This window comes from Cyprinodon tularosa, unplaced genomic scaffold (genome assembly GCF_016077235.1).
Source record: "Cyprinodon tularosa strain WSP-4 unplaced genomic scaffold, ASM1607723v1 ctg1423, whole genome shotgun sequence".
NCBI classification, from domain to species: domain Eukaryota; kingdom Metazoa; phylum Chordata; class Actinopteri; order Cyprinodontiformes; family Cyprinodontidae; genus Cyprinodon; species Cyprinodon tularosa.
In genome coordinates, this window is record NW_024038247.1 from 55001 (window position 1) to 77273 (window position 22273).

The window sequence follows — 22273 nt, forward strand, 5'->3', positions numbered from 1 at the left end:
CGCGCTGAAGAGGAGGAGACCCGCCCAGAGGCTGCTGTTGAATTAAGCTTTCAGGTAGAAAAATAGAGCGGGAGCAAAACTGAGTATGATTGTGCTTTATTCATGTATTTATTACAAAGTATTAATCAAACCCATCAAAGTCATCATCCTCTGTTTCTGAATTAAACAGCTGCGCTAAATCAGACATGCGCAGCTCCTCAGAAATAATGCCGGCTTTTGCGAAAGCTTGAACAACAGAGCCAGCAGACACGTTAGTCCAATCATCTACAATCCATCCACTAACGGTGGCGTAATCTGCCCGGCGCTGCCTTCCACTTATCGTGAAACTGTGGTCTCTGTCGGCCATCCATCGCTCCCATGCCGCTCGCAGCCTTACTTTGAACGGCCGCTTCACACCGATGTCGAGCTGTTGAAGTTCCTTTGTCAGACCCCCCGGGATAACGGCGAGCACAGCATCCATTTGATTCACCATGTTTTTCTCATCAGCTGTGAGATGGGCACGCATGGAGTCACAGATTAACAGCGATGGTGATGCGTGGAAAAAACCACCTGGTCTCCTCCCATACACCTGCCTCAGCCACGCTTTCATCATCTCCTCATCCATCCATCCAGCCTTTTTCATTGGCGTTAATATCATATGTCATCAGAGCGCTGTGTCTGTCTCGCTGTCAGCTCCCAGATCAGCTTCTCTGATTGGTTGATGCGGCGCGTCCAGCAGCAAAACTTCAATTTTTCCATCTAAGCAGCAGCAGCGCGTTGGCGGCGCGTCAGAACGCTCCCGATGCGCTGCGCCTGCTGCTCAAAACGCGCTGCGGGACCTTTTGCTGCACCTATATGCGCGTCAACCATTGACTTTGCCTGTAAACTCGCTGCTTCTGCTGCACCTGCTGGGTCCGGTTCACACCGATGTCGAGCGGTTGAACAGCGAGCACAGCGTTAATTTGTTTCCCCATGTTTTTCACATCAGCTGTGAGATGGGCACGCATGGAGTTACAGATTAATGGTGATGAGTGGAAAAAAAACACCTGGTCTCCTTACATTCAGCCACTCTTTCATCATCTCCTCAATGAGGTGGTCTCAAAAGTCGCAGTTACAACACACATAAGGCGCACCGCACATTTTGAGGGAAAAAAAAGACGATTAAGTGCGCCTTATAGTCGTGAAAATACGGTAAGTTGTGTCAACTTTTTCAAGTTTTTTTAATTCAAGTTACTGGAACTTTCAAGTCTGTAAAAACATATTATTTTAAGTTCAGATTATCTGTAAAAAGTTATTTTAAATTCAGATTACCGTCCCCTGTAATAACTTACATTTTTGAGTTTAAATCCCCCCATTCAATCATCCACTGACAGTAAACCAGTTAATTTTGCATGTTTATTTGAACCACTTTGGCAAAAACAGGTTTACAATTCCACAATGTAAACAAGTAATCTTATGCTTAAAGCAAATTAGGTTTCAGCATATATTTTTTTACTTTCCAACTCCTGTTAAAACCTTACAAATAATGCAATATTGCCAGAGATGACAGGAAACCAGCGCCTTAGTCTTCTCTTGGACGAGTCCTCAGGGAAAGTTACCGCCAGCAGAGCGACCAGATGGCTGAACCAAACTTTAGAAGGGAGCTCCTGGGAAAATCCATGGAAACCCCGTAGCAGCCGGTTGCCATGACAAATTTGAAATAAACATGGATAAGTTGACCTCGCTCCGACTGGGTGTCAACTACAACTTCTAAGTAAACTCAATTTAATTCATAGAATAAGATGAACTTTTCATCAGAAACTTATGAAAGTGAGTTCAACTGGCTCACAACAGACAGTTCAAGTTCCAACCGGCAATTTTATTGTCAGTGAATGCAAAAATCTTAGTAAGGTGAACAATTTTGAGTTGTTGTTTTTACAGTGCTCTTTCTTTTTCTACTTTATGGTATATCAGACATTTCTTTGAAATCTGATTGTGTTAGGAATCCAGTGTGTGTGGGCTGTGTTTGTTTTTTGTGTTCTCTCCCTGCACCACCAGGTGGCGCTCTGTTCTCGTTGGTCCTCCCACACACCTGCGGCTGGTTGTGCTCATTACTGAGGACCACTAAGCGGTGGACTGCCACTAGCTCGTCGCCAGAGTGTTTGCCAGTTTTAGGTACTCTAGCCAAGCTGAGTTTAGCTGAGTCAAACTGAGTCTTCTAGTTCTAACCTTGTTTTTGTCTTTGCCTTTTCGGCAGGAAGTCATCCTGCAAACTGGATCTTTGGCCTTCTCCCCCTGGAAGGATTGTTTTGTGCTTCACACTGAGCAGGGGATTTATCTCCACACGACCCATTCAAGTTCTCCAGGAAATCTAAGTGGCAGTCCGCTCCATTGCTCCTCAAGGAACCAACCAAACCAAAAACCTGTCCGCCCTCCAACGAGCCCCCCAATCTCTGGATAAATCCACACCAACTCGATACAGGGAAGAGAACCTTTTTCTGCTAACCTGAGTCCCGTTCATCTCTGATTTTTGCAAGACGTTGTTCAAAATTCCCACGGACCCTGAACTAACCTCTGAACTTCCCTTCTCACTTCCAGTTCCGGTTCACCAGCTCTCTGAGTTAGCCTGGATCAACCTTATTGATTATTTCAATAAACCTGTAAAACCTTTACTCTGATTCTCTGAGTGGTTTCCTGCATGTGGGTCAGATCTCTTAAAAACATCATGACAGATTGTTCACTGTTTGTGTCTGATTGTATGAATCAGTTGTTTTTTTTTTTTATGAATATCTCACTGATGATGTAGAAGTCTTTAAACCTCTAATATCCTGCCAAACAAAGACTCACCGCCCTGGTCACCCGCCTAAAGAGATACAAGGGAGAAGCAGAAGCCACGAGAATAAACCAGGTGTTCTCCACCAACCCATCCAAAGTGTACTCACAGTGGCAGGGTAATTCAAGATCAGATCCACCCAGGGCTGAGACTGAACAGTACTGGAGGAACATATGGGAGAAGGAGGCATCCCACAACACCAATGCTCAGTGGCTAGTGGAACTAAGAACAGATCACAGCAATCTCCCAGAACAAGAACCAGTATCCATTACAACGGCAGATGTCCAAGAAAGAGCGGCAGGTATGAAGAGCTGGACAGCACCAGGCCCTGACATGATCCACACCTACTGGCTGAAAAAACTAACCGCACTTCATGCACGCCTCGCAGCACAAATGAACCAACTGCTGATGGATGGGACCCACCCAGAATGGCTAACCCAACGACGGACAATCCTGATCATGAAGGATCCGCAGAATGGAACAACCCCATCCAACTACCGGCCAATAACTTGCCTATGTACAACATGGAAGCTCCTGTCAGGCATCATAGCGGCTAAGATGAATAGGCACATGGCTCAATACATGCAGCCTTCCCAGAAGGGAATAGGCAGTAACACCAGAGGAGCCAAACACCAGCTACTAGTGGATAGAGCAGTCACCCGAGACTGTAAGACCAGGCAGACAAATCTGTGCACTGCCTGGATTGACTATAAGAAAGCCTATGACTCAATGCCACATACATGGATACTGGAATGCCTGGAAATGTACAAGATCAACAGGACTCTAATAGCCTTCATCAAGAACTCAATGAAGCTCTGGAAAACAAGTCTGGCGATGCACTATCCCCGCTGCTGTTCTGCATAGGGCTGAACCCCCTCAGCCAGATCATCACAAAGACTGGCTACGCATACCAATTCCAAAGCGGAACAATCATCAGTCACCTCCTCTACATGGATGACATCAAGCTGTATGCCAGGAGTGAGCGAGACATCGACTCACTGATCCACACTACCAGGATCTACAGCAACGACATTGGGATGTCATTCGGACTGGACAAGTGCGGTCGCATGGTCTCAAAGAGAGGGAAGATGATCAGAACCGAGGGGGTTGAACTACCAGAAGGCCACATTACGGATGTGCAGGACAGCTACAAATACCTGGGGGTGCCACAGGCTAACGGAAACCACGAGGAGATGGCAAGAAAGACTGCCACAGCTAAATACCTACAAAGAGTAAGGCAGGTCCTGAAAAGTCAGCCGAATGGGAAAAAAAAGATCCAAGCCATCAACACATATGCCCTACCAGTCATCAGATACCCTGCTGGTATAATAAACTGGACAAAGGAGGAAAAAGAGGCTACTGACATCTCAGAGAGAAGAACAAAAGAAGTTTTGAAATGCAGTACTTTTAAGCTATTTGTATCTTAGTAATTGGATCCACGCTAAGTTTGGTACAGTTTAAAAAAACTATGATATTGGAGATGGCTAGGTACTATACTAAATAATATCCATGTTCATCTACAGTTTTTCTGAATTCACTAAATCAAAAAAACTGGAAAGTGGAAAGGGACAGAGCAGCATGGAGTCCTTTCTGACCAAAGGAGTGCAGGTGTACAGCCAGGGACATCCCAGACATAAGGCAATTACTCAAGCAATGATACCAGACCTTATTATTTCATGCAACCTCCCCTTGTCTTTGATCGACAAGCCCAGCTTTAAGAACTTTATGACAGTCGTAGAGGAGAAATACTGCCCGCCAAGTCGTACCTCAGTAACCAGGCGTCTAATTGAGCTTGCTGCAGAAAAGGTGGTCAAGATTAAATCCAAGTTAGAGAAGACAGACACTGTTTCTGCGACTGTGGATATCTGGACAGACAGGACCATGCGTGGCTTTTTAGGTGTAACATCCCACTTCATGGAATATGAGAAAAACGGCCCAAGGCTGCAGTCAGTCCTCGTAAGTTGTGAGAGATTCACAGAGTCACACACTGGAGAACGAATAAGTGAAAAGTTTGAAGAGATATGTGACAACTTTAACATAAAACACAAATTAGACTACATAATCTCTGATAATGCTGCTAATATGAAGAAAGCTTTCACAGTTTGTTTCCCCTCAACTGTCACTGATAAGGAAGATGATGACGATGATCTGGAAAATGGTGACTTATGGCAGGAAATACAGGATGAAGTAGCATCCATCTGGAGCAGTTGCTGGCAACAGCGCCTACAGTGCTTTGCACATACCTTGCAACTTGTTGTGCGAGATGGATTGAAAGAGACAAAAACTTTAAACAGTGCAATAGCAAAATTAACAAAACTCTGCAGTTTGCTGCATTCTACATGCAGCATGAAGGAAGCATTCAAGGCTCAATATGGAGGCAGTCACAGCATCCCATCTGCTGTATCAACAAGATGGAACTGATTTGGATCCCCAAAGCCTAAATGATCTACTGGAAATTCAGGGACTAAAGGGCTGTGCATTTCACCTTGAGAGTGGAGCCAGCTTAAAGAAAGTCTGGCCCCATTTCTCCAAGCAACAGACCTTACACAAGTGGAGAAAGTAGTGACAATCAGTGCAGCTCTCCCCTGCGTAGCTCACTAACATGCTAAAGACAACTCGTCATCTGACTGGTCTCATTAAAGCCCTGCAAACATCACTTCATCATCGTTTTAAGGGCAGGTTGGTGAACGTCAGATTAGATATCTCTGCTCAGATTGCTGAAGATCTTCCATTTGGAGATAACCTCTATATGATGTCTGCATTCCCTGATCCATCATTCTGCCTCTTTTGGCTGGAACAAGATGTTGGCGCACCAGAGGAAGTCAAGAGTGAGGTGAAGGAGAAGTTAATAGGTGAGAAGTAAAAAAATGTTTCCATTACACCACAATGCATTAGTCTTTAATAAAATCACATCCAGGTTCACTTGTGATTAGTTGTCTGTATTTTATGATCCTGTTATAGTAATTAATCCTTGTTTTACTTTCTTGTGTGTGACACAGACCTGGCCTTGGCAGAAGCTATGAAAGTCCCCCTCCCTGACAGCAGAAGTGGGGATGATGATCAAGATGATGAACCACCTGCAAAGACTCCACGCCTTTCCTATGGCTACCGAAAGAAAGGCACCAAAAAACTTCTGGCCACGGCTCTTCTGTTAAGACTGAGATTTATCGCTACATCCAGGTGACTTCTGAAGGAGATGGAGACTGTTTAGACTTCTGGAAAAGGTATGCAACTGTTTTTCCAAGACTTCATCCTGTGGCTATGAGGGCACCTGCACTTCATCATGATGGGAGTCAGAGCGACAGGCCGCTAATCATTGAGGGAGGCGACCTGAGGCTTCTTTGGGAATAATGGAGGCAGACTGGAAGCATGCTGGCACTATGGATTGGTCCAGCCAGGTGTTAAAGATGTCTGTGAGGACACCAGCCAGCTGATCTGACCACTCCTTATACACCAGTAAGGCTGAGGAAACGCTGCAGCGTCTCTGGCTGGGATGTTACACACTGGTTCCTCTCTTCTCATGGTTAAAGCAGTGGGGGGGGCGGATTAGGATTCAGGTTTAATAACAAACTGTTTATTTTTGCACAACGGCGTAATATTTGTCTGGTTATTTTTTTGTTTGGTCAGACAAAGATGAGCATTTGGCTCAGCAGGATGAAGGAGAAAGGTTCAGTAGATGCTGACCTGATGTTCAGAGGGCTGGTAGCTGCACGTCTGACAGAGTTTGATTATAAGATGGTGTCAGACTGTGGAAACCCTGAATAAAATAACTATGTATAATGATTCTCTAGAAACGTCACATTATATTAATAGTATTATCTTCTATAAACAAACCGTGACTCTAAAGTAAAAGTTATTCATTTGTGACATTGACTTCTGTCTTGGGATTTATCCTAATTATTTAGATTTTTAACATTACAATTTATATTTTTCCAAGCACACAACAGTTTAAAGCAAAGTTTAGTTTGAAAAGAATGTGCAGGAAGGATTGAAAAGCATGTTAACACGGTAATGTAGGCTGGAGTTCATTATCTGACGCATGCAGATACACACCAGGAACCTGGAAACTGAAAAAATACTGAATTACAAAAAACATTTAAAAAACAAACATGTTTCATTGATATATATACAAAAATGAATATTAGGAACTATATTTATCATTATTATACTGGGCAAGTAAAAATAGTTTCTGGGCAAATGAAATGTGAAAGTCACTGAGGTAAAATCCTTAAGGTCAACACGTGATTAACATGATTCACTTGTGAGTTTGTATCATAATGACACATTGGACCAATAAAAGGGAGTTCATGGTAAACACCTGCCCAGGTATGTTATCAGGCCCTGGGGCCTTCCTTGGGGTGACTCTCCTTATGGCACGGTTTAAGTTGTTCTCACTGCCTCTTTATCCTCTTTATATTGAGCATTCAGTGCAGTTTGGCTCTCAGCCATTCAGGATGGCTCCTGATCTTCAGCAGCTGCAGGATGTTTGTTCTACCAGCTTTCATGGAGAGAAAGCAGCTGATGCAGCAACAAGGTGTGGATCCTGTCTGGGCCTACAGATCCATCCATCCATTATCTGACACGCTTGTCCTAAGTGGGGTGGCGAGGGGTTCTGGTGTCTATCTCCAGCTGTCTACGGGCGAGAGGCGGGGTCCACCCTGGACAGGTCGCGAGTCCATCACAGGGCGGGACTACATACATCAAACATACAGAAAAATAAAAACTCCTCCTCACCCACTGCAGGTGGTCTCCCCCCTTTTCCCTCCAAGCTGGGGTCCTCTACCAGAGGCCTGGGAGCTTCAGGGTTCTGCCAGCATCTCTGCTGTTCCTAGAACTGCACTCTGCTGGACCGAGATGTCTGATGTATTCCAGGGGATAAAAAAAACATACATATATATATATATATATATATATATATATATATATATATATATATATATATATGGGAAAAGTTAAAGATGAGGAAAATTTCCATTTGTGAATCTGAAATATCAAAATTAGATCAGTTGCCAGTCTACCATCTATATTAATCTGCTTTTAATAAAACTAAATTAATGCTCTCACATATAAACATGAATGTAGAATCAATTTTATAAATTAAAATGTTCTGGAAAACTCCTCCAGTCGGACTGGATTATGAAATACTGACTTAATCCAGAAGGTGGCAGCAGTGAGATGTTTGCTGCATTAGAAGAAGAAGAAGGAGCAGAAGGGGTAAAATAAAAGAAAGGACTGACTGTGCAGCTAGCAGCTGTTAGCATTAGCATTAGCTTCCGTGTGCTAGCAGAGAGGCTGCTAATGTGTGAGTGTTTGCAGTGAGAATGTGTTGAGTCCAGCTGGAAGGAGAGTTTGTCAGCGAGCAGTTAACTCCTGCTGGAGAAACATTCCCAGAGTTTAAAGGAAGATTAGATCAGATCGAGGAGGAGAAGATGGATGATCAGCACAGACTGCTGGATTTCACCAGGATCCCCCAGATCATCTTACACCGGACAGGTAGGAACCACCTGATACTAACGCTGCCCTCATCAGGCTACCTGGAGACACTAGCCTAGGAACCATAGGTAGGAACCACCTGATACTAACGCTGCCCTCATCAGGCTACCTGGAGACACTAGCCTAGGAACCATAGGTAGGAACCACCTGATACTAACGCTGCCCTCATCAGGCTACCTGGAGACACTAGCCTAGGAACCATAGGTAGGAACCACCTGATACTAACGCTGCCCTCATCAGGCTACCTGGAGACACTAGCCTAGGAACCATAGGTAGGAACCACCTGATACTAACGCCGCCCTCATCAGGCTACCTGGAGACACTAGCCTAGGAACCATAGGTAGGAACCGCCTGATACTAACGCTGCCCTCATCAGGCTACCTGGAGACACTAGCCTAGGAACCATAGGTAGGAACCGCCTGATACTAACGCTGCCCTCATCAGGCTACCTGGAGACACTAGCCTAGGAACCATAGGTAGGAACCGCCTGATACTAACGCTGCCCTCATCAGGCTACCTGGAGACACTAGCCTAGGAACCATAGGTAGGAACCGCCTGATACTAACGCTGCCCTCATCAGGCTACCTGGAGACACTAGCCTAGGAACCATAGGTAGGAACCACCTGATACTAACGCTGCCCTCATCAGGCTACCTGGAGACACTAGCCTAGGAACCATAGGTAGGAACCACCTGATACTAACGCTGCCCTCATCAGGCTACCTGGAGACACTAGCCTAGGAACCATAGGTAGGAACCACCTGATACTAACGCTGCCCTCATCAGGCTACCTGGAGACACTAGCCTAGGAACCATAGGTAGGAACCACCTGATACTAACGCTGCCCTCATCAGGCTACCTGGAGACACTAGCCTAGGAACCATAGGTAGGAACCACCTGATACTAACGCCGCCCTCATCAGGCTACCTGGAGACACTAGCCTAGGAACCATAGGTAGGAACCACCTGATACTAACGCTGCCCTCATCAGGCTACCTGGAGACACTAGCCTAGGAACCATAGGTAGGAACCACCTGATACTAACGCTGCCCTCATCAGGCTACCTGGAGACACTAGCCTAGGAACCATAGGTAGGAACCGCCTGATACTAACGCCGCCCTCATCAGGCTACCTGGAGACACTAGCCTAGGAACCATAGGTAGGAACCGCCTGATACTAACGCCGCCCTCATCAGGCTACCTGGAGACACTAGCCTAGGAACCATAGGTAGGAACCACCTGATACTAACGCTGCCCTCATCAGGCTACCTGGAGACACTAGCCTAGGAACCATAGGTAGGAACCACCTGATACTAACGCTGCCCTCATCAGGCTACCTGGAGACACTAGCCTAGGAACCATAGGTAGGAACCACCTGATACTAACGCTGCCCTCATCAGGCTACCTGGAGACACTAGCCTAGGAACCATAGGTAGGAACCACCTGATACTAACGCTGCCCTCATCAGGCTACCTGGAGACACTAGCCGAGGAACCATAGGTAGGAACCACCTGATACTAACGCTGCCCTCATCAGGCTACCTGGAGACACTAGCCTAGGAACCATAGGTAGGAACCACCTGATACTAACGCTGCCCTCATCAGGCTACCTGGAGACACTAGCCTAGGAACCATAGGTAGGAACCACCTGATACTAACGCTGCCCTCATCAGGCTACCTGGAGACACTAGCCTAGGAACCATAGGTAGGAACCACCTGATACTAACGCCGCCCTCATCAGGCTACCTGGAGACACTAGCCTAGGAACCATAGGTAGGAACCACCTGATACTAACGCCGCCCTCATCAGGCTACCTGGAGACACTAGCCTAGGAACCATAGGTAGGAACCACCTGATACTAACGCTGCCCTCATCAGGCTACCTGGAGACACTACCCTAGGAACCATAGGTAGGAACCACCTGATACTAACGCTGCCCTCATCAGGCTACCTGGAGACACTAGCCTAGGAACCATAGGAAGGAACCACCTGATACTAACGCTGCCCTCATCAAGCTACCTGGAGACACTAGCCTAGGAACCATAGGTAGGAACCACCTGATACTAACGCTGCCCTCATCAGGCTACCTGGAGACACTAGCCTAGGAACCATAGGTAGGAACCACCTGATACTAACGCTGCCCTCATCAGGCTACCTGGAGACACTAGCCTAGGAACCATAGGTAGGAACCACCTGATACTAACGCTGCCCTCATCAGGCTACCTGGAGACACTAGCCTAGGAACCATAGGTAGGAACCACCTGATACTAACGCTGCCCTCATCAGGCTACCTGGAGACACTAGCCTAGGAACCATAGGTAGGAACCACCTGATACTAACGCTGCCCTCATCAGGCTACCTGGAGACACTAGCCTAGGAACCATAGGTAGGAACCACCTGATACTAACGCTGCCCTCATCAGGCTACCTGGTGACACTAGCCTAGGAACCATAGGTAGGAACCACCTGATACTAACGCTGCCCTCATCAGGCTACCTGGTGACCCGCCTTGAGAGGCCGGTGCTAACGTTGTCCCGCCTGCAGCGTTCAGGGTCAACGTTAGGCCATCTGCAGCGGTCGGGGCTAACGTTAGCCTGTCTGCAGCGGTCGGGGCTAACGTTAGCCTGTCTGCAGCGGTCGGGGCTAACGTTAGCCTGTCTGCAGCGGTCGGGGCTAACGTTAGCCTGTCTGCAGCGGTCGGGGCTAACGTTGACCGGTCTGCAGCGGTCGGGGCTAACGTTAGCCTGTCTGCAGCGGTCGGGGCTAACGTTAGCCTGTCTGCAGCGGTCGGGGCTAACGTTAGCCTGTCTGCAGCGGTCGGGGCTAACGTTGACCGGTCTGCAGCGGTCGGGGCTAACGTTAGCCTGTCTGCAGCGGTCGGGGCTAACGTTAGCCTGTCTGCAGCGGTCGGGGCTAACGTTGACCGGTCTGCAGCGGTCGGGGCTAACGTTGACCTGTCTGCAGCGTTCGGGGCTAACGTTAGCCTGTCTGCAGCGGTCGGGGCTAACGTTGACCGGTCTGCAGCGGTCGGGGCTAACGTTAGCCTGTCTGCAGCGGTCGGGGCTAACGTTGACCGGTCTGCAGCGGTCGGGGCTAACGTTAGCCTGTCTGCAGCGGTCGGGGCTAACGTTAGCCTGTCTGCAGCGGTCGGGGCTAACGTTAGCCTGTCTGCAGCGGTCGGGGCTAATGTTAGCCTGTCTGCAGCGGTCGGGGCTAACGTTGACCGGTCTGCAGCGGTCGGGGCTAACGTTAGCCTGTCTGCAGCGGTCGGGGCTAACGTTAGCCTGTCTGCAGCGGTCGGGGCTAACGTTGACCGGTCTGCAGCGGTCGGGGCTAACGTTGACCTGTCTGCAGCGGTCGGGGCTAACGTTAGCCTGTCTGCAGCGGTCGGGGCTAACGTTAGCCTGTCTGCAGCGGTCGGGGCTAACGTTGACCGGTCTGCAGCGGTCGGGGCTAACGTTAGCCTGTCTGCAGCGGTCGGGGCTAACGTTGACCGGTCTGCAGCGGTCGGGGCCAACGTTGACCTGTCTGCAGCGTTCGGGGCTAACGTTAGCCTGTCTGCAGCGGTCGGGGCTAACGTTGACCGGTCTGCAGCGGTCGGGGCTAACGTTAGCCTGTCTGCAGCGGTCGGGGCTAACGTTGACCGGTCTGCAGCGGTCGGGGCTAACGTTAGCCTGTCTGCAGCGGTCGGGGTTAACGTTAGCCTGTCTGCAGCGGTCGGGGCTAACGTTAGCCTGTCTGCAGCGGTCGGGGCTAACGTTAGCCTGTCTGCAGCGGTCGGGGCTAACGTTGACCGGTCTGCAGCGGTCGGGGCTAACGTTAGCCTGTCTGCAGCGGTCGGGGCTAACGTTAGCCATTCTGCAGCGGTCGGGGCTAACGTTGACCGGTCTGCAGCGGTCGGGGCTAACGTTGACCTGTCTGCAGCGTTCGGGGCTAACGTTAGCCTGTCTGCAGCGGTCGGGGCTAACGTTGACCGGTCTGCAGCGGTCGGGGCTAACGTTGACCTGTCTGCAGCGGTCGGGGCTAACGTTGACCGGTCTGCAGCGGTCGGGGCTAACGTTAGCCTGTCTGCAGCGGTCGGGGCTAACGTTGACCGGTCTGCAGCGGTCGGGGCTAACGTTGACCTGTCTGCAGCGTTCGGGGCTAACGTTGACCTGTCTGCAGCGTTCGGGGCTAACGTTAGCCTGTCTGCAGCGGTCGGGGCTAACGTTGACCGGTCTGCAGCGGGTCGGGGCTAACGTTAGCCTGTCTGCAGCGGTCGGGGCTAACGTTGACCGGTCTGCAGCGGTCGGGGCTAACGTTAGCCTGTCTGCAGCGGTCGGGGCTAACGTTGACCGGTCTGCAGCGGTCGGGGCTAACGTTAGCCTGTCTGCAGCGGTCGGGGCTAACGTTAGCCTGTCTGCAGCGGCCGGGGCTAACGTTAGCCTGTCTGCAGCGGTCGGGGCTAACGTTGACCGGTCTGCAGCGGTCGGGGCTAACGTTAGCCTGTCTGCAGCGGTCGGGGCTAACGTTAGCCTGTCTGCAGCGGTCGGGGCTAACGTTAGCCTGTCTGCAGCGGTCGGGGCTAACGTTGACCGGTCTGCAGCGGTCGGGGCTAACGTTGACCTGTCTGCAGCGGTCGGGGCTAACGTTAGCCTGTCTGCAGCGGTCGGGGCTAACGTTGACGGGTCTGCAGCGGTCGGGGCTAACGTTAGCCTGTCTGCAGCGGTCGGGGCTAACGTTGACCGGGCTGCAGCGGTCGGGGCTAACGTTAGGCCATATGCAGCGGTCAGTGCTAACGTTGACCCGTCAACTACCCAGTTATAAATCTGGGTAAACTGTGCCAATGCGGCGTGCTCCTGTTAAATCTTTCCTGGGTTCTTCCAAAGGACGGACTTGGTGAGAAAACGAGTCCGTACTCCGTTCATGGGGATTATTAGTGTCTCGTCTCTATGGATCTTCTTCTTGGGCTCCATCTTTGCATCTCTTTATGCTAACTGGTCCATTATTAATCAAACACAGGAGCTCTTTGCACGGCCTTGTCAGGATCCTCTAGCAGGGTACCTGCAGTCGCTCGCTGCATTGCTGACCGTCCTGTTTCTTCCATAGCTGGATGTTTCTGTTAAGACAGCAGGACGCTCCATTTCTTTCATGGATTAACCAGAGGGAAACGTTTAGCTTTGGCCATTAAGTTTTCTGCAGCAAAGTTAGCAGTTTTAAGAAGCCGCTTTATTTCATCTTCACACTGCGCCTGTGCATCATGGCTAGCTTTGGCTAGCTTTAGCCAAAGCTCATTTCACTGCTGCAGTGTGAGATCAGAGTCGCCATCGGTGGCACTTTGGCTGCTAAAGGGTACGGGACGTCCATTTCACCAGGATGGAGCTTCAGCCAGTCAGGTTAAAACGTTTCAGCTGCTTAGTGATATTGGCGCCTGTTGGAGGGTCGGCGGTATCTGGATCAGTCCCCACATCACTGAGTCCGCCATCGCTTTGATTTCTGTTGATTTTTAGGAGCTGCTGATACGACCATAGATCTGGGTTTTAGCCAGACATCCATATTTGGAAGAATTTATAGGATAAAAACATTAAATATCATACACCTATCTAAAAACTAAACTGTGCTCTAAAGCTGTGTTCACTCTGGAGGCGTGCCTCCCATTCTACTTTTAGAAATTCTAGGAACCACTAGTAAACCTGCAGATTGAGAGCGAAGTGCTCTGTTAGGAACACAAGGAACAATCAGATCTCTGATATCAGATGGAGCTTGGCCATTTAAGGCTTTATATGTGAGAAGGAGGATTTTAAATTCTATTCTGGATTTAACAGGAAGCCAATGAAGAGAAGCCAGGATAGGCGAGATATGATCTCTCTTTTTCATTTTCATCAGAACTCTGGCTGCAGCATTTTGGATCAGCTGAAGGCTTTTAACTACAGTTTGTGGACTTCCTGATAGTAAAGAATTACAATAGTCCAGCCTTGAAGTAACAAATGCATGGACTAGTTTCTCAGCATCACCCCTGGACAGGAGATTGCTCATTTTTGCAATATTCCTCAGATGAAAGAAGGAAATTCTAGAAACCTCTTTGATCTGGGATTTAAATGACAGGTCCTGATCAAAAATAACACCAAGATTTTTTACTTTATTATCTGAAATCAGTTTAATCCCATCCAAATGAAGTGACTGGCTAATCAGTTTCTTTTTCAGAGACTCTGGTCCAAAGACTATAACTTCTGTTTTGTCTGCATTCAGAAGCAGAAAGTTAAGAGTCATCCAGGTTTTTATGTCTTCAGACATGCCTGTAATCTATGTAATGGGTTAGCTTCATCTGGATTATAGACAGATATAGCTGGGTATCATCAGCATAACAGTGGAAATTAATCCCATGCTGTCTAATAAAGCAAATATCACGACGCCTCAAACCTTAAAACTCTTTCTATATACTTCCAGCCGCTATGAGCGGCAGCAGCAATCCCCCTCTGGCTGGCCGCAGCAGAGAGCTTCCGGCGGGGAGTGGCAGCGCCGCCTCCTGGCGGGATGCTGGAGCTCCCAACATGAACTGCATACGGTGTTGCCAGATTGAAAGGTTTCATTTTGGAATCAAACTAGCTTTGGGTGGATGGAGATAGTTTGTTCAGAATCAGGTGGGCGGAGCTTGAGTTTACAGCAGAGAACTAGTGGCGCCACAGATGATGCTGGTTTTAGCAGCAGGTGGATCTGGTGTGATAAACCTCACAGTAACCATCGATGCCATGGAGGAGGAATCCTTCAAAGATGCTGATTGAATGATTGACTTTATGGATCTCATAGTGGAACCAGTTAGTCTTCCATCAGCTTAAATAGTGAAGGAGGAGGAGCCAAAGGAGGAAAAGGTTGCATGGGATACATAGAGGATGTACAGGGCGTTAGCAGGATAGCAGGATCATTATACCGGATTGTTGCACAGGCTGTTTCCATGGAGACACTATATAGTTATAGAACAGGCTGTCAGATATAAACAGGTTATTGCAGAGACTATTAAATAGTAATTATTCTCCATTGCAGCGGTTCTAGTGTCTCACTGTAGAGTCTGGTAGCAGCAGGATGAATGACCTGCAGTAGCTCCTCTTTCCTAACAGGCTGTAAAAGTCTCTGACTAAAGGAGCTGCTCAGCTCCTCTCAGGTTGCTGCAGAGGGTGGAAGGTGGCGTCCATGATGGATGGAAGCTTGGACAGCAGCCTCCTCTCAGCCACTGAGTCCAGACTGCAGCCCAGGACAGAAATGGACAGTTTGTTCAGTCTCTTTCTGTCCCGCTCTGCGCTGCCTGGGGCCCAGCAGACGACAGCATAGAGGAGGGCTGAAGCCTCCACAGAGTCAGAAAAGGTTTGAAGGAGGAGACTGATCACTGCAAAGGAGCTCAGCCTCCTCAGGAGGTGGAGGGAGGCGACTCTGAGCCTCCTTCTACAGGGAGTCGATGTCATCAGACCAGTTTATTATTGACCTGAACACCCAGGGATTAGAAACCCTCCACCGTTTCTATGTCCTGCTCTGGATGTTCACGGGGGGTGAGGGGCTCTCCATGGTGAGCAGGTGGGCTGGGGTGAGGCGCTCTATTGTCATTCATGGTGCTGGAGGAAACCAGTGTTATCAGTATTTAGTGCTTGGTGCCATTAAGCTCCTCCCCCTCCCTATATCAAAAGCAGCAGTCCATAGAGCTTTATTGCAAGTTGCTCTGCTGTAAGACGAGTCCTGAACCTCATGGACCTGCAGATCCTGTCAGGTTTATGGATGAGAGAAGTGGACTAACAGGGAATGGCTGGAATCAGCTGCACACCGTCCCCCCCCCCCAGTAGTTTATTGTTGTTTAGTTCAGCTTTCAGAACATTTCCCTCCATAAACTGCAGCAGCTTCTTCCCACCACCATCACACTGATGAACTGTTGGATAAAAAAAGATCTTATCTCACTCTTATGTTTACGTTTGATCACCACTGCACTTTAAAGATAGAAATGTCTTTATGCATTCACTACAAAATGAATGAAGTCTCAGTCTATTAAGTCTATTTTTTTTTAAAGAGCAAATTTCCGGCGTTATAAAAAGCGGATTAGCGTGGATGGATCAGATGTGATCCTGTAGCCCTGATAAAGATCCCAGCAGCTGAGTTCTTGGCTGCAGGGAGGCGTCCAGGAGGCGTCCTAACCAGAGCCTCCTCATCTGGCTCCTCTCCATGTGGAGGAGCAGCGGCTCTACTCTGAGTCCCCCCCGATGACTGAGCTCCTCCCCCTCTCTAAGGGAGAGCCCAGCCACACTATGGAGGAAACTCATTTCAGCCGCTTGGATCCAGGATCTCATTCTTTCAGTCGTGACCCAAAGCTGATGACCATAGATGAGCGGAGGAACGTAGATCAATCGGTAAATCCAGAGCTTTGCTTTTTGGCTCAGCTCTTTCTGAACCACCACAGGCCAATACAGCGCCCGCTTCACAGCAGACGCCGCACCAATCCGCCTGTCGATCTCCTGCTCCATCTTCCCCTCATTCATGAACACGACCCCAGATACTTCAACTCCTCCACTAGGGGCAGCACATCCTCCCCAACCTGGAGAAGGCACTCTACCATTTTCCAGCTGCAGACCATGGTCTGGGATTTGGAGGCACTGATCCTCATCCTGGCTGTGAACTGATCCAGGTAGAGCTGTAGATCACTAGCCTGATGAAGCCAATAGAACCACATCATCTGAGAATGAAATGGACCTTTGGTCAGGAAATGGAACAGGAAGTCTGAGGTGGTAGCCAGCGGCACAAGAAGGGGAGAATTTCAGTTATTTCTAGTGATGATGTCTTCAAACTTTAAATGCTGTAAATATTTTCTGTTTAGAGACACTGTGCCTAAATAAAAGCTAAAACCACTGAAAGATTATTAGAGAGTTCCCTGTTTGTTTGTTAGGAAAGAAGAAGTTAATTAACCACACCTATTAACTATGAAATGCTTTATTAAAGATGTCTGACTAATTATTTCAGAGTTAAATGAAAGATCAGTTTGGTTGCACTGATTCTCACAGCTTCATGATCGTATTCTCATTCCTAACTTCTGATGAGTAACTCCTGACTGTCAGATCATTTTCAGAGCCGTCTGCATCCCCCCGCCTAGCGTTACTTCCTCCTTCTGCACCGCCACCGCTGATGAAGAAGGACTCTCCTCTATAATTGGTCGAAACACGTCGGGTTGTAGCCAGGCACCCACGTTCTGTAGCACAGACTACGACCTGGTTCAGCAACGAAGGGTCTGCTGGTGGAAAAGAGACATTTTGGGGGGCGGGGGTTAGGTGCAGGACTAAGGTTATAACCTGTTAAAGAAGAAAAACCACTGATGGAGGCCAGAGGTGCAGCAGATGATGAAATGTTTCATATGAGTTCAACCAACATGACGTCATTCTGCTAAACCTCTTTAATTGATCTGGAAAGTAGTTCAAACGTTTCTTCAATGGTTGAGAATCTGTCTGTTCAGGCAGATTCCAAAGCACTGATTCTAAAAGTGGAAGTCCAAACCCTACCATATGACATGATGCCATGTCAGAGCTGCAGTGCATGCTGGGAGATGTACAGTGGTGTGAAAAAGTGTTTGCCCCCTTGCTCATTTCCTGTTTTTCTTGCATGTTTGTCACACTTAAGTGTTTCGGAACATCAAACCAATTTAAACAATAGTCAAGGACAACACAAGTAAACACAAAATGCAATTTGTAAATAAGGGTGTTTATTGATAAAGGATAAAAAAATCCAAACCATCATGGCCCTGTGTGAAAAAGTGATTGCCCCCCTCGTTAAAGTATACTATAACTGTGGTTTTTAACCCCCGAGTTCAATTTCTCTGGCCACACCCAGGCCTGATTATTGCCACACCTGTTTTCAATCAAGACATTACTTAAATAGGAGCCGCCTGACACAGTAAAGTCCACGAAAACATCCTTAAAAGCTACCCATCATGCCAAACATCCAAAGAAATTCAGGAACAATTGAGAAAGAAAGTAATTAAGATCTATCAGTCTGGAAAGGGTTATAAAGCCATTTCCAAAGCTTTGGGAATCCAGAGAACCCCAGTGAGAGCCATTATCCACAAATGGCGAAGACATGGAACAGTGGTGAACCTTCCCAGGAGTGGCCAGCCACCCAAAATTACCCCAAGTGTGCAGTGACGACTCATCCAAGAGGTCACAAAAGACCCCACAACAACGTTCAAGAACTGCAGGCCTCACTTGCCTCAGTTAAGGTCAGCGTTCATGCTTCCACCATGAGGAAAAGACTGGGCAAAAATGGCCGGCATGGCAGAGTTCCAAGAAGAAAGCCACTGCTGAGCAAAAAGAACATTAAAGCTCGTCTCAATTTTTTCCAAAACACATCTTGATGATCCCCAAGACATTTGGGAAAACATTCTGTGGACCGATGAGACAAAAGTGGAACTCTTTGGAAGGTGTGTGTCCCATTACATTTGGCGTAAAAGGAACACTGCATTTCAGAAAAAGAACATTATACCAACAGTAAAATATGGTGGTGGTAGTGTGATGGTCTGGGGCTGTTTTGATGCGTCAGGACCTGGAAGACCTGCTGTGATAAATGGAACTATGAATTCTGCTGTCTACCAAAAGATTCTGAAGGAGAATGTCCGACTATCTGTTTGTGAACTCAAGCTGAAACAAACTTGGGTTCTGCAGCAGGACAATAATCCTTAAAACACCAGCAAGTCCACCACTGAATGGCTGAAAAACAAAATGAAGACTTTGGAGTGGCCTAGCCAAAGTCCTGACCTGAATCCTATTGAGATGTTGTGGTATGACCTTAAAAAGGCTGTTCATGCTCGAAAACCCTCTAATGTAACTGAATTAGAACAATTCTGCAAAGATGAGTGGGCCAAAATCCCTCCAGAGCGCTGTAAAAGACTCATTGCAAGTTATCGCAAATGCTTGGTTGCAGTTGTTGCTGCTAAGGGTGGCCCAACCAGTTATTAGGTTTAGGGGGCAATCACTTTTTCACACAGGGCTATGATGGTTTGGATTTTTTTCTCCTTTAACAATAAACACCTTCATTTACAAATTGCATTTTGTGTTTACTTGTGTTGTCCTTGAGTATTGTTTAAATTGGTTTGATGTTCCGAAACACTTAAGTGTGACAAACATGCAAAAAAACAGGAAATGAGGAAGGGGGCAAACACTTTTTCACACCACTGTAGTTCCAGTCTGGTTATATATCGTTAGATCAACATAAGCATGATTAAAGTGAACTTTCCTTGTCTTTCCCCTCCAACATCACGTCTTTCTCCTGTGTTTGTCTTTCCAGACCTCCTGCAGGTTGGAAAAGAGGAGGATTTCTCTGAGCAGCAGCTCTGGAAACAGGAGAGGAATTTTAGTTTGGACCAAGAGGAACCAGAACCTCTGCAGATGAAAGAAGAGCAGCTAAAGCCAGAAGATCCCTGGACTAAAGAGGAAACCATGGAGCTCCCCATCAGTGAGCAGGAGGAGCAGCTGCTTCTCAAGCAGGAGGAAGGAGACGTAGAAGAGAAACCATTCCCGTGTCTGACGTGTGGAGAAAGCTTTCTAAAGAAAACCCATCTAATGGCTCATGCCAGAACTCACACGGGTCAGACGATTCATGAATGTCTGACCTGTGGGAAAAGCTTCACTCAGAAATGTAATCTGGATAAACACATAAGAACTCACACAGGTGAGAAGCCGTTCTCCTGTACTGTTTGCGGAAAGAGTTTTACTCAGAAAGGTCATTTGACGTCTCACATGACGAGTCACTCAGATGAAAGACCGTTTTCCTGTAAGACTTGTGGTAAAATGTTCAAAAGAAGAAATTTAGTAAATGAGCACATGAGAACTCACACAGGTGAGAAACCTTTTGGATGTCTGTCCTGCGGAAAAAGCTTCACTCGGAAATTTGTTCTAGCTAAACACATCAGAACTCACGCAGGCCAGAAGCCGTTCTCCTGTACAGTTTGTGGGAAAAGTTTTACTGAAAGAAGTTTGTTGACTGACCACATGAAAAGTCACACAGGAGAGAAGCTTTTCTCCTGTACGGTATGTGGCAAAGGTTTTTGTCGAAAAGATGATTTGACTAGACACATGACCACTCACTCCGATGAAAGACCTTTTCTTTGTGAGACCTGCGGAAAAATGTTCAAAAGAAAAGATTTAGTGAAGGAACATATGAAAACTCACACGGGGGAGAAAATGTATGAATGTCTGTGCTGTGAAAAAAGCTTCTCTGATAAACGCACGCTTAATAAACACGTTAGAATTCACACAGGTGAGAGGCCCTTCACCTGTACACTTTGTGGAAAAAGTTTTTCCCTAAAAAGTAGGTTGACTGACCACATGAGAATTCATACAGGTGAGAAACCTTTCGAATGTCTGTCCTGTGGAAAAGCTTTCACCTTTAAATCTGATCTTAATAGACACATCAGAATTCACACAGGTGAGAGGCCGTTCACCTGTATGACATGCGGCAAAAGTTTTACTCAGAAACGTGACTTGAACAGACACATGGGAATTCATGCGAGGAACGCTTTTCATCCATAAAACTCCTAAAAAGATTAATAACAGAAGTCACAGCAGTGAGGCGCCACTGAAATAAACAGGAGAAACCTTTTCAATGTGTAAATGGTGAAAAAATGCCTCCACCTCTTTCCATCAGAAAATCACAGGTTAAATCCTTTTTATAGCAAGTTTGGAGAAAACCTTTCATTAACAGCAATAATCTTCTGTTTACATGGAAAGTAGAACAGATCAGGCCTAAAACCGTAAACAAATATTAGACTTAGATTTATTTGTCCCTTTGTTTACATAAGTGTAAAACAAAAAGACATTTCCTTTAAAAAAGCTCTCTGGACAATTTCTTTTAAGTGCAGCTTTGAAAATAGTAAAAAAAAAATAAAAACAGTAATATAAATATATGACTAAATTTAGTGTTCTGACATATTTTTTTATATATATAAATATAATAAAATCAGCGGTTCTATATAACATTCATCAGCCTGATGGTGGTGGGAAGAAGCTGCTGCAGAACTGAAACAGACGGTTAAGGTAAATCTTCCATCCATGAGACGGAGGAGCTGCTCTCTTCCATCTGAGTAATATTAACCTGTAACTAATCCTGCTGCGCTGTGTTTGGTTTAGTTGGAGTGAAAACTGTGAATAAAGCCGTTAGATCACTTTGATCAATATTCCTCTTCCATATAAACTAAACGGGTTTAAACTGCTTTAACTTGATAAAAAGCCTTTGAATTAATGAAGCATTAAAGAAGTCTGACACTCAGTGTCATTATTTAAGTATATTTTTCCTGATAGTTTTGTTCCTGATTCTGTAGATGTTTTATTAAGCAGCTTAGATTAAAGGAAACTAGAGTCGGTTTATTACAACAGTTGGGTGTTTTTTCTGCATTGGATGTTTTCCATTAATCTGCATTTCTAGATTAAAGAACATAAATAAAAACCTGATGGACTGAAAGATGAACTTCTTTTTGTGGTTTCATTTTACAGATGATCTTATTCGATGTATTTTCCTAGAATCTTCAGACAACCTAAAGCTGTAATAAGATGTTTAATAGTATTAAAATCCAGAGAATAAAGGAGCGTGTCTTCAGACAGGTCTTATTTCTGGTCAATATTTGATCATTGTAATCAGTTCAGATTTAGTTGACATGTTGGTGTTTAGAAAGAAAGCTGGAGCTCATGTTGGGACCAGTAAAACCAGGATGAACCTCACTGGTTTGGCTGCGTTCCTTCTCTATCTGGAGCTTCAAGCTTCTGGGAATCAAGGCTCCCATTTAAAGAGACATTTTATAAGTTGGAGTGGCGGCCTAGTGGTTAGAGCATAGAGCATGGCATCCTCAGGTTAGGAGTTTGAACCCCATTCCTACAGACTGCCGCTCTGGGTCCCTGAGCAAGACCCTTTACCCCCCACTGCTCCCCAAGGGGAAGGGTTAAATAAAGAGAGGGGATTTCTCCATTATGAGATCAATAAAGTTCAGTTAATAGAAAATAGCCTT

The 22273-nt window shown here is 46.8% G+C and overlaps 1 protein-coding gene across 1 annotated transcript; it reads left to right on the forward strand.

Moving 5' to 3' along the window:
- Nucleotides 1–8015: 8015 nt before the first annotated feature.
- On the forward strand, nt 8016–20951 carry LOC119779098 (gastrula zinc finger protein XlCGF57.1-like). Its single transcript, XM_038278633.1, has 3 exons — nt 8016–8284; nt 19561–20821; nt 20897–20951. The coding sequence occupies exons 1-2, from the start codon at nt 8221–8223 to the stop codon at nt 20802–20804; spliced, it is 1308 nt and encodes a 435-aa protein (XP_038134561.1). The 5' UTR covers nt 8016–8220; the 3' UTR covers nt 20805–20821; nt 20897–20951.
- The last annotated feature ends 1322 nt before the right edge of the window (nt 20952–22273 follow it).

What these genes read in the sequence shown, in the direction of transcription:
- LOC119779098 (XM_038278633.1), top strand. Translation starts at nt 8,221, where the DNA reads ATGGATGATCAGCACAGACTGCTGGATTTCACCAGGATCCCCCAGATC. An exon ending in GATCATCTTACACCGGACAG is followed by an intron (nt 8,285 to 19,560) that starts GTAGGAACCACC and finishes TTGTCTTTCCAG; the next exon opens with ACCTCCTGCAGGTTGGAAAA.